Raw genomic sequence first — 16,497 nt, forward strand, 5'->3', positions numbered from 1 at the left:
GCCCAGTTCCTGGTTGAAGCACCTGGCATCACCACCAGGTGCCACTTGGCATCTGCCACCATGGGGCCCAGACCCCATCAAGCCATGGTTGAGCCCAGGGGGAGAGGACGGTGAACCAGTGCCGGCTCAGCAGGAAGGAGAATTGACCCAGGCATGAGATGATAAAGAGTCAGGGAGGAAGGTAGCCTGCTCCTGTGGGAAACTGGCTCAGGCAGGACTCATATCAACTCAAGGCCAGAAACCCAGGTGGGAGGAAGGAGAGGAGGCTCAGTGCAAATTACAGGATGAGCCACGAGATAAGTGGCCCAGCTGGCGGAGCGGGCAAAGACTCGGGGCTGAACATCAACACTCAAGTGCCCGCACAGGCGAGCTTGAGAATATTTATTGGTAATTGACAGAAGTGGTTAGAGGGTGGCGTGATCACAGATAGGTCTGTAACCAATCAGCAGGAAAGCTCAGTTCCTGTTGCTATGTTTGCATCCAGGCAGAACTGTATTATGAGCGGGCTAAGAGGATACCATGAGAAACCTGCTTCTATGCATTTGGTTTATCTGTTATCCGCTCCCTGCTTCATGGATGAGAGCAAGCGAGCTGTGGAGCAATAAATTATCACTTGCCGCACACTCTGGATCCCAAGAGAACTCTCTGCAGAGAGAGAGATAAGCCTGCACAGGCCACAGAGAGATTATCACTTATAGGGAAATTCTTAAATGGGGAACAATAACAGGTGTAATCATAATAGCAAAGAGAAGAGCTAACAATTAATGACCACTTGCTAAACACTTTTTGTTCACTACCTCATTCAATCTGCAAACAAATCTAGTTGATGGGTTTTCATATCATTTTCCCAATAAGAAAACCGAAGCTCAGAGAGGTTAAGAAACTTAGTCAAAGCCACACAAGCAATGAGGACATAGGCAGGTTTTAGGCCATGGGCTGCCTGATGCCAAAAGTAGTCTCTTATACAGGATATTTCATTGCTCTGCTCTGCCACCCAGGCTGCCACTCAACCAGAGCCGCTTTGGAAATCATGGGCCATTGAAGTCCTCTCCTTCTGGGGAGGGGTGAGTGGCTGGACCCATTGTCCTCAACTGAGCTGACTCCCAGGCACTTATCTGGGCCTGGTAGGAAAGGGATGGGGCAACAGAGAGGATGAAAGATACATTTCAACACCCTGTATTATTCATTTATTCTTCCCTCTGCTTTGGGACTAAGAATACTTTGAAGGCCAGAACTGTCTCATTCTTGTTGGGTGTTAGCCAAGGACAGAGAAGAGGGTAGGGAGAAGGTGGAGGGTTATGGTGCTCTGGGAACAAGTGGAAAATATGACCATCAGAACGAGCAGTGAGAGATGCTTGTTGATTTGGGGTGGGGGAGCCAGGAGAAGGGAAGCTGTTCCAGGGTTGGAGAGACCATGGTTTCAAGGGGAGAATAGGTGTTTGAGTTGTTCGTCTCACAGATTACAAGTTCAGTGTCCTGTGTGGGTCCTAGCATTTTGCCCAGCATTCCCTGGGCAGACACCTATCCTGTAATACCCACAAGATCGTAAGATCTCGGAACACCTCTCATGAGTGCCTGGATCATCTCCTGGCTCTTGGAAAGACCAGTGGAGAGAATGGAAGGAAAAGAGCTTTATAAACAATGCTAAGGCAATGCTGTAACCACTGTGGGGGTTAATGCCATTATTCTTCCTCTTGAAAAACATAGTGAGGGGTGAGAAGGCAAAGGTTTGGAGCCCAATGGAGTTACAGCCTCTATTTAGATTGCTCGACCATGTGTGCCAGAAGGATGTGCACTGCCATCGAATGCAATGTGAGCCCCAATCCAGCTTGCATCTTGGCTATTTGGACCCTGGAGGAATGCTTTTGGAAAGACAAGCAGCTGGGAGAACCACGACTGAACGGAGGCTCAGATTAACACCAATCACACATCTCCAGTCAAGGGCTGGCTTCTAGAGTGAGACCTAGACATCTGTTTGGCTTGCAGCACAGGGAACTCCCCCCTAACCCAGCCAAACATCAAGGAAGCCAATGAGAGCCATCGAAGGTTTGTTTATAGGGCAAGGTCTGGATATAGAATTACTGCCATCAGCATCACTAGGAAACATAAAACTCTGAAATCATCATTTGCTCCAGTTGTTTCCTGCTCTTTGAAACCTTGCTGGATTTCTATGGAATGATAATAATAAAAACAATAATATTTATTGAATATTAAATATTCTGTTTACCATGTTCCAAGTACTATTCTAAATGCTTTATCTATATTAACTCATCTAACCCTTATAATCACCCTCTGTGGTAGACATTAGTAACCACATTTTATGGGTGAAGAAATGGAGATCCAGAAAGCTTAAGCGGCTCGCTTAGGGTCCCAAAGTCATTTAGTGCAAGAGCTAGGATCTGAACCCAGGCAATTTGTCTCCAGAGTCGGCTCACTCCTCAGAGCTCTCAAGAGGAATAGAAAGTGATGAGGTTCATGTAATTCAATTTAATGCGCATGACAGGTGTTTCGGAGGCCACAAAATGATAGCAATATTTCACAAATATTGAGTGCTTCTATTTGCTAAGCACAGTATCAACTGCCTTTCATTCAACAACTGCCTGTGAAATAGGAGTTTCTATTAACTGCATTATGTAGAAGAGGAAACTGAGGCTTTACAGCTGCAAGACTCGCTCAAGCTCTCATGGCTAGTAAGTGACAGAGCTGAGAAGGGAAATAGAAGTCAGCCTGACTCCAAAGCTTGGGTACCAAAGCAACAGGCTAGGTGGTCAAACATCAGGCGAGGAGCCAGGTGCTCAAACAACCACAACCCAGGCCGGAGAGAACCCCGAGAGTGGCAAGAAAAGCAGTGGTAAGGGGAGGTCCAGGTCTGACGGGAAGTGCTGCCGGGTAGGGGGCTGCTGCCCGTCTGCACTCGGCTTCCATCAGGAGCATCTTCCCACTAAGGAGGCCATGCCCAGGAGCTCCTGGGACAGTTCTGAGGTCTGATTGGCACTTAGCTCCTTAGCACCCGGGACCTGGCCCTGCAGGCGCCAGGCACCCTGCAGATGGAAGGCTGTTGTGATGGCTCCTCCTCTCGTCTCTCTATGCTGGACAGAGGAATAAAGGACACTCCCCACACACATGCCACCCTCAGCAGAGGCTGCAAGATGCTGACTGCAGCATCCCTGGGCAGGAGAAAGATGGAAACACGGTCCCACTGACGTGAGAGTGGGGGACACTCTTGGAGTTTTCTGCCTCCACTGTTGAGCTTGACCTACAGAGCCAGCATCATAAGTCAAATCAGATCAGATCAGTCGCTCAGTCGTGTACAACTCTTTGCAACCCCATGAATCGCAGCATGCCAGGCCTCCCTGTCCATCACCAACTCCCGGAGTTCACTGAGACTCACGTCCATCGAGTCAGTGATGCCATCCGGCCATCTCATCCTCTGTCGTCCCCTTCTCCTCTTGCCCTCAATCCCTCCCAGCATCAGTCTTTTCCAATGAGTCAACTCTTCGCATGAGGTGGCCAAAGTACTGGAGCCTCAGCTTTAGCATCATTCCTTCCAAAGAAATCCCAGGGCTGATCTCCTTCAGAACGGACTGGTTGGATCTCCTTGCAGTCCAAGGGACTCTCAAGAGTCTTCTCCAACACCACAGTTCAAAAGCATCAATTCTTCAGCGCTCAGCCTTCTTCACAGTCCAACTCTCACATCCATACATGACCACAGGAAAAACCATAGCCTTGACTAGACGAACCTTTGTTGGCAAACAATGTCTCTGCTTTTGAATATGCTATCTAGGTTGGTCATAACTTTCCTTCCAAGGAGTAAGTGTCTTTTAATTTCATGGCTGCAGTCACCATCTGCAGTGATTTTGGAGCCCAGAAAAATAAAGTCTGACACTGTTTCCACTGTTTCCCCATCTATTTTCCATGAAGTGATGGGACCGGATGCCATGATCTTCATTTTCTCAATGTTGAGCTTTAAGCCAACTTTTTCACTCTCCACTTTCACTTTCATCAAGAGGCTTTTTAGTTCCTCTTCACTTTCTGCCATAAGGGTGGTGTCATCTGCATATCTGAGGTTATTGATATTTCTCCTGGCAATCTTGATTCCAGCTTGTGTTTCTTCCAGCCCAGCGTTTCTCATGATGTACTCTGCATATAAGTTAAATAAGCAGGGTGACAATATACAGCCTTGACGTACTCCTTTTCCTATTTGGAACCAGTCTGTTGTTCCATGTCCAGTTCTAACTGTTGCTTCCTGACCTGCATACAAACTTCTCAAGAGGCAGATCAGGTGGTCTGGTATTCCCATCTCTTGAAGAATTTTCCACAGTTTATTGTGAGCCACACAGTCAAAGGCTTTGGCACAGTCAATAAAGCAGAAATAGATGTTTTTCTGGAACTCTCTTGCTTTTTCCACGATCCAGCAGATGTTGGCAATTTGATCTCTGGTTCCTCTGCCTTTTCTAAAACCAGCTTGAATATCTGGAAGTTCATGGTTCACATATTGCTAAAGCCTGGCTTGGAGAATTTTGAGCATTCCTTTACTAGCATGTGAGATGAATGCAATTGTGCAGTAGTTTGAGCATTCTTTGGCATTGCCTTTCTTTGGGATTGGAATGAAAATTGACCTTTTCCAGTCCTGTGGCCACTGCTGAGTTTTCCAAATTTGCTGGCATATTGAATGCAGCACTTTCACAGCATCATCTTTCAGGATTTGAATAGCTCAACTGGAATCCCATCACCTCCACTAGCTTTGTTCGTAGTGATGCTTCTTAAGGCCCACTTGACTTCACAGTCCAGGATGTCTGGCTCTAGGTCAGTGATCACACCATCGTGATTATCTGGGTCGTGAAGATCTTTTTTGTACAGTTCTTCTGTGTATTCTTGCCACCTCTTCTTAGTATCTTCTGCTTCTGTTAGGCCCATACCATTTCTGTCCTTTATCGAGCCCATCTTTGCATGAAATGTTCCCTTGGTATCTCTGATTTTCTTGAAGAGATCTCTAGTCTTTCCCATTCTGTTGTTTTCCTCTATTTCTTTGCACTGATCGCTGAAGAAGGCTTTCTTATCTCTCCTTGCTATTCTTTGGAACTCTGCATTCAGATGTTTATAACTTTCCTTTTCAAAGGAGCACCAATGTTGGGCAGAAGGTCTCGGCCTGAGGGTGCGTCTCCAGATGTAAAATGGAAACTATCCCAGCTGTTTGTCTGTTCTGGGGCCTGGACTGGAGGTCAATGGGGTGGTGTCCTTGCTATCTTTCAGCTCTCGGAACATCCTCGCCCAAAAGGGGCTGATGCCTTCCCCTCTGACCTCCCCTCCCCCAGATGCTGTGCCCTAGCCTGAGTCATGGCCTGGCCGGGACCTCTTGGCTCTGTTGGGCACCTGAAGGCCGCCTGTTCTCTACCCGCTCGATTAGCTGAATCCTCAGCGTGGGCAGCCGTGTCTCTCTGCAGAAGCCAAAACAGTGTGTTTCCTCCCCTAGCTCTGCCTTGGCCCATCCTCAGCTTTTTCCTAAAATTCACCCTTCACTTACTTTTGAGATGCTGTTTGCCAATAATTATCAGATCTGAACTTAAGAATCTCTAACTAACTCTACTACATGAAATCACTTGTTCACATATCACAAAAATTCAAATTCCTCTGGAGTGTTTCACCACAAGTTCAGGAAGTACTTGGGAGCACCTGCTCTGTGCTCTAGGGACGTGCATACCCATCACTGAACTCTTGCCTTGTCCAGAAACAGTGCTGAGCACGTGACAAACATTGCATCACTCAATCCCTGGCAACCCTGAGAAATGAATATTTACAGTCTTCTCAAGGGAGGAAATTGAGGCTCAGAGAGGTTAAGTAATTTTCTAAAGGTCACAAAGCCTTGCACCGGCAGCAGATTTTGCACCCCAGTCCATCAACTGTCAAAGCCGGGGCTCTTAACCACCTCATGCCCTGCTCTGGGGCACTTCAGGGGTAAAAAATTGGAAACCAAGGTGGACTAGATGCAGCTCCTGCCTGGAGAAGAGGGAAAGATCAGCATTTCATTTCCATGCAGCTCTGGAATATTTTGACTCCATCAAATCAGCACCTGCCTGAATCAGCAAGGACACCAAGACAAGCAGGGATAAAACCGAAGTTGTAAAACTGCCAGCTGCCCTCACCTGGGTGTGGCCACCTGGGGAAAGACAAGGTGCCAGGGAGATGGTGGCTCCCGCACTAGGGACAGGCTATGCCAGGGAGACAGGCTTCTAGGAGGCACCACGGGAACCTCACATCTGTGCTTAAGAATCTGGGGTGCGTGCCCCTGCCATGAAGGAAGGAAACCCTGGGAGTGCTGCCCAGGACTCCACTCTCCACCTGGAGCTCTCTCAGGAGGGGCTGCTGCCCATCCGGCTGGCTCCGCTTCCCTTTCCAGGCTGACAGCAAGCTTGGAGGGTCCTTCAGCCACGGACCCAGGCCACACAGGGCCAGGCAGAATCATCCTTCCCTCATTCAGCGAATATTGACAAGTACCTGCGATGTGCTGTGGGGCTCTGGGCTTACAGCAATGACCGAGGTGGACAACCATCACTGGCCTCACACAGTCTGACATTCCAGCCTCACATGAGCAACGTGAGGGCTTGCAGGTAGGAGCTATCCCAGAGAGGGCCATCTTAAAGAGGGCTCTGGTGACCCCCAAAATGAGGAACTGAATGTAAGGTCACTGTCTCTGGGAGAGAATGACAAGACGGAGTGGGGCCCCAAATTCCAGGCAGAAGTCAGGTCTCAAAGTGTGAGGAAGGCCTGCAAACTTGCTCCTGGGAAATGAATTAGTTCCCAGGCCAGGCTCCTTACCCCAGCTCTGCTGCCATTAGCCGTCAGGGACTGCTGACTGTATTTATTCATGGAGGAACATATATGTTTATCATATGTGAAGGCCTGGCGTTTATTAAGCCACCAACTGAAAAGTAAAGCTGGCTGTCAACTTTACTTTTATGAACCCAAAAGGCTATGTAGCACGTCACAGTTTACAAGGTATTTGCATATTGTTTCAGCCCTAGGTAGACAGTGCGTGTGACCTGAGCCCCAGATCCTCAGTCCCATGCATCCGCTGCATGGCTTCCCACTTTTCTACTTGAGAACTTTTTCTGAATCTAGAGCCCATGGCAACCACATACAGAAGGGCAGGGAAGCTAATGCCTCAGGGAGTGTCACATTCTCCCAAACTGGCAGCAACAACATCCTCCATTCCACATGCTCTTTTTTTTTTTTTAAGGTGTTTTACATATTTATTTATCTGTTTAGACTGTGTTGGGTTCTTCTCTGCAGTGTACCCGCTTCTCTAGTTGCTACACGCAGGCTCTAGAGCACACCTGGGCTCAGTATTTGTGGAGTATGTGCCTAATTGCAGTATGTGGGATCCTAGTTCACCAATCGGGGATTGAACTCGGGCCCCCTGCATTGGGAGCATGGAGTCTTAGCCACTGGACCACCAGGGAAGTCACTCCACATATTCTTTTAACAATGTGACTTTAACACTCCTCCCTTGGATAGGTGGGCTATGTTCATGTCCCTTGAACCTGGGAGAGCTTGTAACCATGGCAGAAGAGATGTTACGTAGCTCCCGAGGCAAGGTCATGAGGAAATATAGCGGCCATCTGGTTCCCTTGGGATGCGTGCACTTAGAATCCAGTTGCTGTGCTGTGAGGAAGCCTAACCAGCCCACATGGAGAGACCACACAGAGAGGCCACCTGTAGGTTCTGGCCAACAGTTCAACTGAGGCCCTGGGCAATAGCCAGCCTCAGCTGCCAGATGTGAGAGAACCTGTGAGCCTCCAATGATGCCAGCTCCCAGCTGTCAAGTCACCCTCAGCCTGCACACCTACCCAGCAGAGGCTCAGACACTGCGGAGCAGAGGCAGATCATTTCTGCTGTGCCCTTTCCAAACTCCGTATCTACAGACTCACCTACAGAGTCAAATGGCGCTTGTTCAATACTACAGAGCTCGGGTGGTTTTTCACACAGGGATAGAAGCTGGAAAAGGGAGCAAACAACGAAGAACAGCAGCTTTTGTATAAATGTTCCAGCCTCCTGTTTCCTGGGCAGATAATTCTGGGAGGACTTATGGAAGGGCTAGGTGGGAACACGGCTAGGTGGGAACACGGCCCTATTAACTTAAGGCAGTTACCTGGATTCCTCTTCCTTCATTGGATTTCCTCTTTCCTGGTCATACTTGCCCGGCTCCCTCATCCTGCTGCTTGGGATCACCTCCTAAACAATCTATTGACATAGAAGTCCTGTCTGAGACCCTGCCCTCTCAGAAATACAGCTACAACTAGCCTTATGTCTGCCCTAGAAGCAGTTTTGTCCCCATCCCCATTTTGCAGATGAGAAAACTGAGGCACAGAGAGGTGAAGGACTTGCTCCAGGCTGTACGAAGAGTAAGAGGCAGGGTCAGGATAAGGATCCAGGCCTCTGGCTCTGGGTGCAGCTAAGGAATTATGAGTGAGGGCAAGCAGGCTGGAGAAGCTCTCAGAAGCTTTGCAGAAGTTGTTCTCAGGGACATGGTGGTTGAAAGGATGTCTTGAAATTTACTCAGTCGAACTCTTGACCTCATTTGCAGTGTCAGATGAAAAGCAAACGGCACACCCATGGGCCACCAGACAGAGACCACACCCATGAAGCCCCACACATCTTACCAGCCCCAGGTCAGGAGCACTTTTCAGGTCCACTCCCATTTCAAGATCATATGATTCGAAAGCATTCCTTTTTACAGCATTAAATAGACTGGTTTTTAAAAATATATTTATTTATTTGTTCGATTATAGGTATGTGGGATCTTAGTTCCCTGATCAGGGATTGAACCTGAGTTTCCTGCACTGGAAGATGGATTCTTAACCACCGAACCACCAGTGAAGTTCCTCAATTAGATTGTCTATTAGTAAATTTAAATTTCACAATTCAAAACTTACTCCAAAGATCAGCATGAAGATGTTCTTTCAACAAGTTTCTAGGAAATCTGTTTATTAAGTACTTAACTATAAGTCAGGTACTGTCCTAAGCGCATAACATATTAGGAATCATCCTTATTTACAAATGAGGAAACTAAGGCACAGAGAAATCAAGTGACTTGCCCAAGGTCACACAGTTTGTAAATGACAGAGTAAATAGTAAAATGAGCAAATGGTAAAAGTGTAAACGACAGAACACTGACCAGTTTGGTCAGCCTCTGAGAGCCCGAGCTGGAAGCAAAGGTCATAGAACCATACAGAAAGAAGGAGCCAGGGGCACAAACTCAAGGGCTCGCAAGGTGTGAAGGGGGCTGATGTGGACTAAGGGAGCCAGCTCCCTGGACCTGGCAGTCTGCCACCCTAACTAGTCCAACAGTTTCACTCTATGGATGAGGAACTAAGACTCAGAGAGGAACATGCCAAGGAACACAGCTCCTGAGAGGCTAGGAACAGACCCCAGACTCTCTGTCTGCACTCTGCATCCTCCACAGAACGGAGACCCCTGGCTCAAGAAGGGCAAGTGGGAGGTGTTTCAGATTTGAAGACCCAAGGCAGGTCCTAGGCAAGGGGCTCTAGCCAAGAGGAGTCAGGGGTTAGCATGTAACTGGGATAGGAGGACAGGCTACCCTTTAAGGTTTGGTTTGAATATAGAACCAGCAAAGGCAGTGTTCTGCACAAGCCGAGAGGCACGTCCTTTCACTGAGATGCCAGTCCTTGGTGAACTGCTTATTGTCCTTAGAAGGCTGTTCCCTTGCTCAGGGTATTTCCAGAAGTCTGAGCCTATTGATGTCTCCCTTGCCATCGCCCTCTTCTGGACACTCTTGGCATTGGCATGGATGAGGGAGAGGTCAGGGGGTTGGGAGGATGGACAACGGCTGTCCAGGATGCTCAGAGCTGGCTGAAACCCTACACCTACTTTCCTAGCCCTGCCCGCCCATCCCATCCCATTTGGGAAGAGTTGCAGAACATGCATGCCCTGGTTATCTAGCAATTTCTCCAAAATTATTGGAGAAAAATGAGGCCCCAAGCTACCTTAGTGTTATTCCACACAGCTGAGATCAGCAACTGGAGAGCTCCCAGACAAGACCTATATCTCTTTCACCCAGATTCACAGGGCCCAGATGAGCACTCAGCGTCCTAGAGAAGCTCGATACATTCTCTGGCACACTGACTGCTACCCCAGTCCAGGCCCACACTGCCTCCCACAGGCCCCTGGTTCACATCCAGTAAAATCCAGGGTCTGACAGGTGCAGGTGATGGCCGATGGCTGATCTACTCCATTTAGCCCCCATCCCAGTTTTGTATCCTCAGTGTCCTTCTTCTCAGGCAAGGCCACCATTCAGTGCTCCAGAGGCTCTTCAAGCCTGGTTGGGACCTAGGTCCAGTGAGGAACTGAGACACCTCAGTCAGGACATGCTACCTGTGGATATTCTCTCAAATTACCCAGGGATCAACTCTTTGTCCTCCTTCCTAACTCAGAAACCCCACAAGGTACAGCTGTTATTCTGGAGAAATCTTCCTTCAGGGTAAGCCCAGGCCCTCAAGCCTGGTTTGATCGGCACCCTCCACAAGATTCTCACACCCTCTTAGGTTCTCTGGCCTCAGAGTAACCTGGTCTGCCCCAGATTTCACCGACTTCTGACCTGTCCAGCTCAGAGCCTAGACTACACTGGCTGCAGTAACACCACCACAAGCAGTGTCTTCATCATTATTCCATGTGCAGAGAATTTCCCCATAAATTATCTGAGCCCTCCGACAATTGCTTCCCCAGTGCAGAAGAGAAAACTGAGCCTACTAGAGGGAGACTGAGCCTCTCCATGGAGTGAGGGAACGGGGCCCACACTGGCTCACGGCACGCCCTCATTCAACAGAAGTAAAGCACCTTGCCCTTCTGCGAGTGGAGGATGCGAGCTTCCTTCGGTCCGCTAGTCTCTGCGGGCCGCCCACAGAACCAGCCGGACACTGCCCAGAGATAAACGACGCTACCCGCGGCCCCGGGCCAGGAGCTGCTCGGCGGGCTTCAGACCAACCCTCTCGGGAGTATGAGCACCCCTTGGGGAGTGTGAGCACCCCTCGGTTCCAGCTGGGAACTGCCCCAGACCCAAGGCTTTCTTTGGAACATGCGCTCGGGCTTTGCAGCGGCTGAAGCCGCTACCCTTGGGACACACGAGTGGGAAACTGAAGCTGCAGCGCCCGGGCCGCGATTAGCGCCAGAAACACCCGCGCGTCCCGGGGCGCGGCTTCCTGTCCGGATTAGAGCACCTGACGGCTTCCATCTCTGCCCGCCCAGGACGACCCCCAGCCGCGACCACAGAGCAGGCTACGCGGAAGTCTGCAGCAACTCGAGTCATGCTCATTCTCCATAGGCTATCGCTTTCCTTTTGCCCGCTGTGAAGCTTTTCCCTTTTTAAACTCTCTTCCGAAGAGTAACCACAAGATCTTGGGAAACTTTGCGTGAAACTTACAAATGTCATGAAATCGGAACCAGAGACTCCGTCTAAGGCTGGGAACGCTGCGCCCAGCCCGGTTCCCTCCCCTCTGCTCCAGCTCAGCGCGTCCGGCGGTGGCCCGTGTTGACCACCTGGCTGTCAGGCGACCCCGGGGCCCGCCCCAGCCCCTGGGCGCCCTCTCGGCCTCGGACACTTTGGGAACATTCCCGCGGCCGCCACCCGGTGCGCGCCGCACACCAGGGGCCAGGACGTCCCAGCCGGAGAGGTATTTAAGCAGTCCCTCTGGGGCATTGTTTTCCCGGGGAGTCCGGGGGATCTCAGCGGAGGGGAAGGGTGACCCGCCCCCACAGACTGCCGCGCTGGCTTGCCCACTACCTCGTTTGCATTTCAAAGGCAAACTTCTGCCGGACGTCCCGGCGGCGGCACCTACCGGCTTTGCACGGGTCATGGTAATGTTCCAGCTGCTGCTCCGCGCTCTCCTCGCCTTCCAGCGCCGAGGAGTCCCAGGTGGCGTCCGAGCGCTCCCCGAGCCCCGCGGCGTCGCGGGGTAGCGGCAGCAGCAGAAGCAGGAGAGGCAGCAGCAATGGCACAAGGGCCCCGAGCGCAGTCACACGGGGCATGGTTGCGAGCGGCCGGCCAAGACCAAGGGAGTTGAGTGCACCAAAAGCTGGACTCTTGGGCGAGGGACCTCGTACAGAATCGGGTCGGCGGCAACCGGGCACGGCGATTACGCGCGGCTGCCGGGCATGGCTCGGGCGCGGAACCCCCAGAGCGCGGGGTCCCGGTCCGCGTCCGCGCGCCTAGGAAGCCGCTGCTCGGAGCTACTTGCTCGTCGGCCGAGGCTGCGGCGGCTGCGACTGTGGCAGTGGATGGAACAGTGGCCGCCCCGCCCCTCTCCACCCGGGCTGGACCGCACAGCCCTCGCCAGGGGCCCCGGGCAGCCAATCACTCGGGCGCCCGAAGCAAGGCCCCTCCTCTTCCCGGCACCTCCGCAACTTCGGAGGAAGGGGAGCGAGGTGCAGAAGCTGAAGGCAAGGACCCTTGGCCTGCCGAGCTCCCACCGAGCAAAGGGCGCCCTTCTCTGGGTGTTACAGCGCCTCTGGCCCACCCTCCCTTCAACGCTGCTCCAGAAGATCAAGGCTGGACTTTCCGCCTTGCTTTATTCTCAAAATTCACTTTACAACTCCCCGGTGCACACGTGGGTGAAGACAGGAGGCAGTGGCTAGAGCTCTGAGCGCCGGACCAGAAACCCAATGCGAACGATCCCCATTACGACCAGCTCGCTATGTGCTTTTCGGAGAATCATTTCCTTGTAGGGATGAAGCGAATCTTCTCTTTGGGTCGCTTTTGGCGCAGAAAAAAACCGACGATTACGATCCTCTCAGCTTTCTCCACATTCCCTCGTCCAGCCGTGACCGGCGCTTGCTGCGGTAACCACCTAACCTAACGTATGGCTGGTGATAGAGTGGCTTAGAAAATAATGATTTAAAATGACGGATTTCCCCTCTACGTGACCCTATCCTTTAGGAAAACAGTGCGAGACGCTTCATACAGGCAAAAAGATGGACAAACGAACAGCTATACCTACTATTTGTGTTAAATTACAGGCATGTTTTATTAAATAAGCTATTCACCATTAACTTGATGGAATAAAAACCACCAATTTCTGAAGTCTGGTTAATTTTTTGCTAATTAAAAACATATGCCCAAATAATGTGAGAATAATCAAGAGATATTTGAAACCCCCTCCTATGCTGTACCTTAAATGTAAAAATTGTTAGAACTGAGCCAATTTGATTTATAGACATAAAAATGCTATTACCAAGAGGCTTTTCAAAGACCTTTCTACAAAAGCAAAATTGCCCCATTAAGAAGTAAAATACATCAATGTGTAGTCAGCATCACACCCAGCAGAATCCTTTTTCTATTTAAACTGCAAGCAGAAAAAAGGAACAAGATTTCCTTTAGGATTTCCACATGGTTTCACAGTCACCAATGACAAAACAGCAGACAGGGAGCCCAGAGCTGGGCTTTACACAGGATTCTGAATTTCTTGCATTATGATCATCTAATAAGTAGGGTGACAAGTCCTACAACCCAGTAAAGGTTTAACTACTGGCTGTTTTGTCTTGGCCCTTAGAAATGTAAGCTGACCCTGTTTCATGCTGAGCCTTCATCAAATGGGCATATATATATAGGATGGAGCCAGATTGGGCAAGAACCGACAGGGGAGGGAGTATCTGGGGCAGGCGAGCGGCGGGAGGGGAATGGATGCCAACCAAATGGCAGGGAAGACCAAGTGGCCATTAAATAGGTATGGGAAGGAGTTGAATGTCATTTCTGCCTGAACACTGGAAGGAGTCAAACCCAACGCCATAGGTCTCTGAATTTAACCCAGTGAAGGTCACCACCTGTCAGTAGACAAGTCCACAACGTCAACATCTCAAAAGCCTAACAAACTTGTGTGACACTTCCAGATCTCCAGATGGCACTAGGCGAACAGCCAACTGGCCTCATTAGCAGGGAATTCCTCCGGAAAATAGATATTACAGGCGACCTCTTGTGCAAGCACCGAGGTTGTGAGCTTTTATTGCCTCTAATCCCGACCTCCTGAGTAGCTGCCAGGCTTCTCACCAACATTCTTTGCCCACATATTTTGAAGACAGTCGTGCTCTAGGATGAGCAGACTGCATCTTTATGTCAGAAGCCCTGTTTGAATACTATCTTAAAGGCTATCAAACAAGTATGAACAAACTACTTGAGTCATAGTACAGGAAAGTTAGAAACAATCGAAAGCGATGGTTAATATTTTTTCTCAGCTTCATGTTTTATGATTTCACTTACCACTTTTATATTTTAAACTCTAATCGGGGCTCAAATTTTATAAATGTATTTTTTAATTTCCAAGAAAAAAATAAAACAAAACCCGAGATAGATTTGGAATAAAAGGCTCTGGGATCTAAAGCCACGCAACTCAGTTCCATTAGTTATCTGTGGGTTTCCTCCTCCACAGCTCATGATCACAAGTCCATACAACTGTCCCTTTTCAGTCAGATGTCTGTCATCCACCCAACTCTTTGCTGCTATGCCCTATGCTGAGTTCCACAGCTCTCTTGCAGCAGCTCTCAAACGCCTCCACCCCTACCAAGTTTTCCGTAACTACTCCGCAGAGGTCCCTTCTTCCTCTTGATGCCTTTCCAGGTTACCACACACCACCTTCTCCAAGGCAGGGAGCAGACCCTTCAGGGTAGAGGGCACTCTCATTTGCTGGTTTATTTCTTGGTTTACATGAACTGACCACTGAGACAGTACTTGAATTTTTAAACTATTTCATACTGTTAACCATTTTCAGCAGCTGTTTAAAACCTTCTGTGGCTAGGATCCCTACCTAAGCCCGTTTAAGGGTGGCACATCAGGCCCTCCATCCACCATCAGGCTGTCCTTACATGTGTATTCCAGCCTTGAGTTCTTGCCATCTCCATTATGTCTACTCACATTGCATTAAACATCTTGCATTCATCCTAATAGGGCCTTGCTGCTCCATGTCTTTGCCGCAACTTCATAACTACACAGGCTGCATCTTCATGCCAACATTACAGCAGCTACCACACCTATGACATTTAACCTATTTGTCTGTCTTATCCTTCTGGGTCTCTAACCTGTATCAGATCTGTCTTACTCTCTGGACCCTCTTTGGACCCTCTCTTCCCTTCAGTGACTCCAAGGTTAGGTCCCATAATTTAGTGGCTTACCCAGAGCCATAAGAACTGTGACATGGGCCAGTTTAAATGACTTATGTCAAAATTCCCCCTACAACTGTGTCCTTCATTTAAAAAATTTGAAACTCCTACCACCTTAAGTATGCAAAACATTGAAGATAACTTTAAAAACATTTCTAGACTGCATTACCATTGACTCCATGTGTCCCAACACAAATTTATTCCCTCCCCTTCTAAATGTTAAACTATTGATTAGCTATTTAATAGAAGCTCTCACTGTGAAATTCAGAAGTTGGTTGTGTAACAGTTTCCTCTATTAAACTCCTAGTTTTCCAACCAGACAAAAGTGCCCACTAAAGAGATTTAAAGTACTCAAATTTGCACCAATTTAAACTATTCAGCTAACCGGAATTTTCAAGTAAGGTGTCAACTGGAGCTGGTAATAAAATCAGGGGGAGAAAAGAATCAAGGAGGCTGACAACAATTTAAATAACCAGTTAAAACTAAAGACGAAAAAAAGTACAAATAGACTTGGAGAAGTTCGCCGCTACTTTTGATGTATTAGTAGTACAATAAAAATAATCCCATCCATTGCTATAGAACACTCATTTCCAACGTGACCTCTATGAATCTCTCTTCCATAAGCTGGAGAAGTGACATCCCCATTTTACAGTTACAGCCGTCAAAACAATAAGACCTAATTTTGATTACTTCTGGGCTAAAAACAAAGAACTCTTTAGCTGCTCTAGTTTCTTAAAATCTAGCTGCCTATGCTATCAGCTTCACAGGACAGTTGTGAGAGGACACAAGTGAAACTGTTGTGCAACAGTAGTGCTAGACAAATACAAAGTATTCTCAATCAGGAGAATGACAGGGACAGAGGAGTTTGAATGCTGGTGTCAGAGTTTGTATACAAAGAAAGGCAAAAGAATGGTAATGAGAGAAAAAAATCATTTCTTAAAAAGACAGATCTTATTCATTATACCATTCTTCCCATTTTCTGTGTATATTTTCCCTCAAAGTATGAAGTTGGGGAGAATACCCAAATCTCAAATTTTAAATCCTTTGTTTCAGGGGTCAGCACACTATGACCTGCTGGCTGTTTCTGTTGTTTTACTGGAACACAGCCATGCTCATTAGCTGATGTACTGTCTCCCATGGCTGTTGCGCTACAATGGTAGAGCAGTCGTGACACAGACTGTATGGCTCTCAAAGCCTCAAATATTTCCTATTGGGCTTTTTACAGAAAGCTTGCTGACCCCTGCTTTATTTAATTGTGGAAAGCTATTAGTAATCTCTTCATATGCGTGCCAATAATAATGGGTTATCCTTTATGCTTGGATCATCTGTTTCAAA

At 48.7% G+C, this 16,497-nt stretch overlaps 1 protein-coding gene across 3 annotated transcripts in view; it reads right to left on the reverse strand.

Annotated features, from left to right (window-relative positions):
* Positions 1-12,268, reverse strand: part of TLL2 (tolloid like 2) — a 145,282-nt gene extending 133,014 nt beyond the window's left edge. For 2 of the 3 annotated variants that reach the window (XM_006061180.4, XM_006061179.4), the window contains exon 1: positions 11,853-12,267. In XM_006061180.4, coding sequence (XP_006061242.3) covers positions 11,853-12,042 — 190 coding nt within the window. In that variant the 5' untranslated portion in view covers positions 12,043-12,267. Of the gene's footprint in view, positions 1-11,852 lie in introns of all 3 variants that reach the window. The other variant, XR_003106211.3, reaches the window with a different exon arrangement.
* Between the last annotated feature and the right edge of the window lie 4,229 nt (positions 12,269-16,497).

This window comes from Bubalus bubalis, chromosome 23, assembly GCF_019923935.1.
Source record: "Bubalus bubalis isolate 160015118507 breed Murrah chromosome 23, NDDB_SH_1, whole genome shotgun sequence".
Classification (NCBI taxonomy): Eukaryota; Metazoa; Chordata; class Mammalia; order Artiodactyla; family Bovidae; genus Bubalus; species Bubalus bubalis.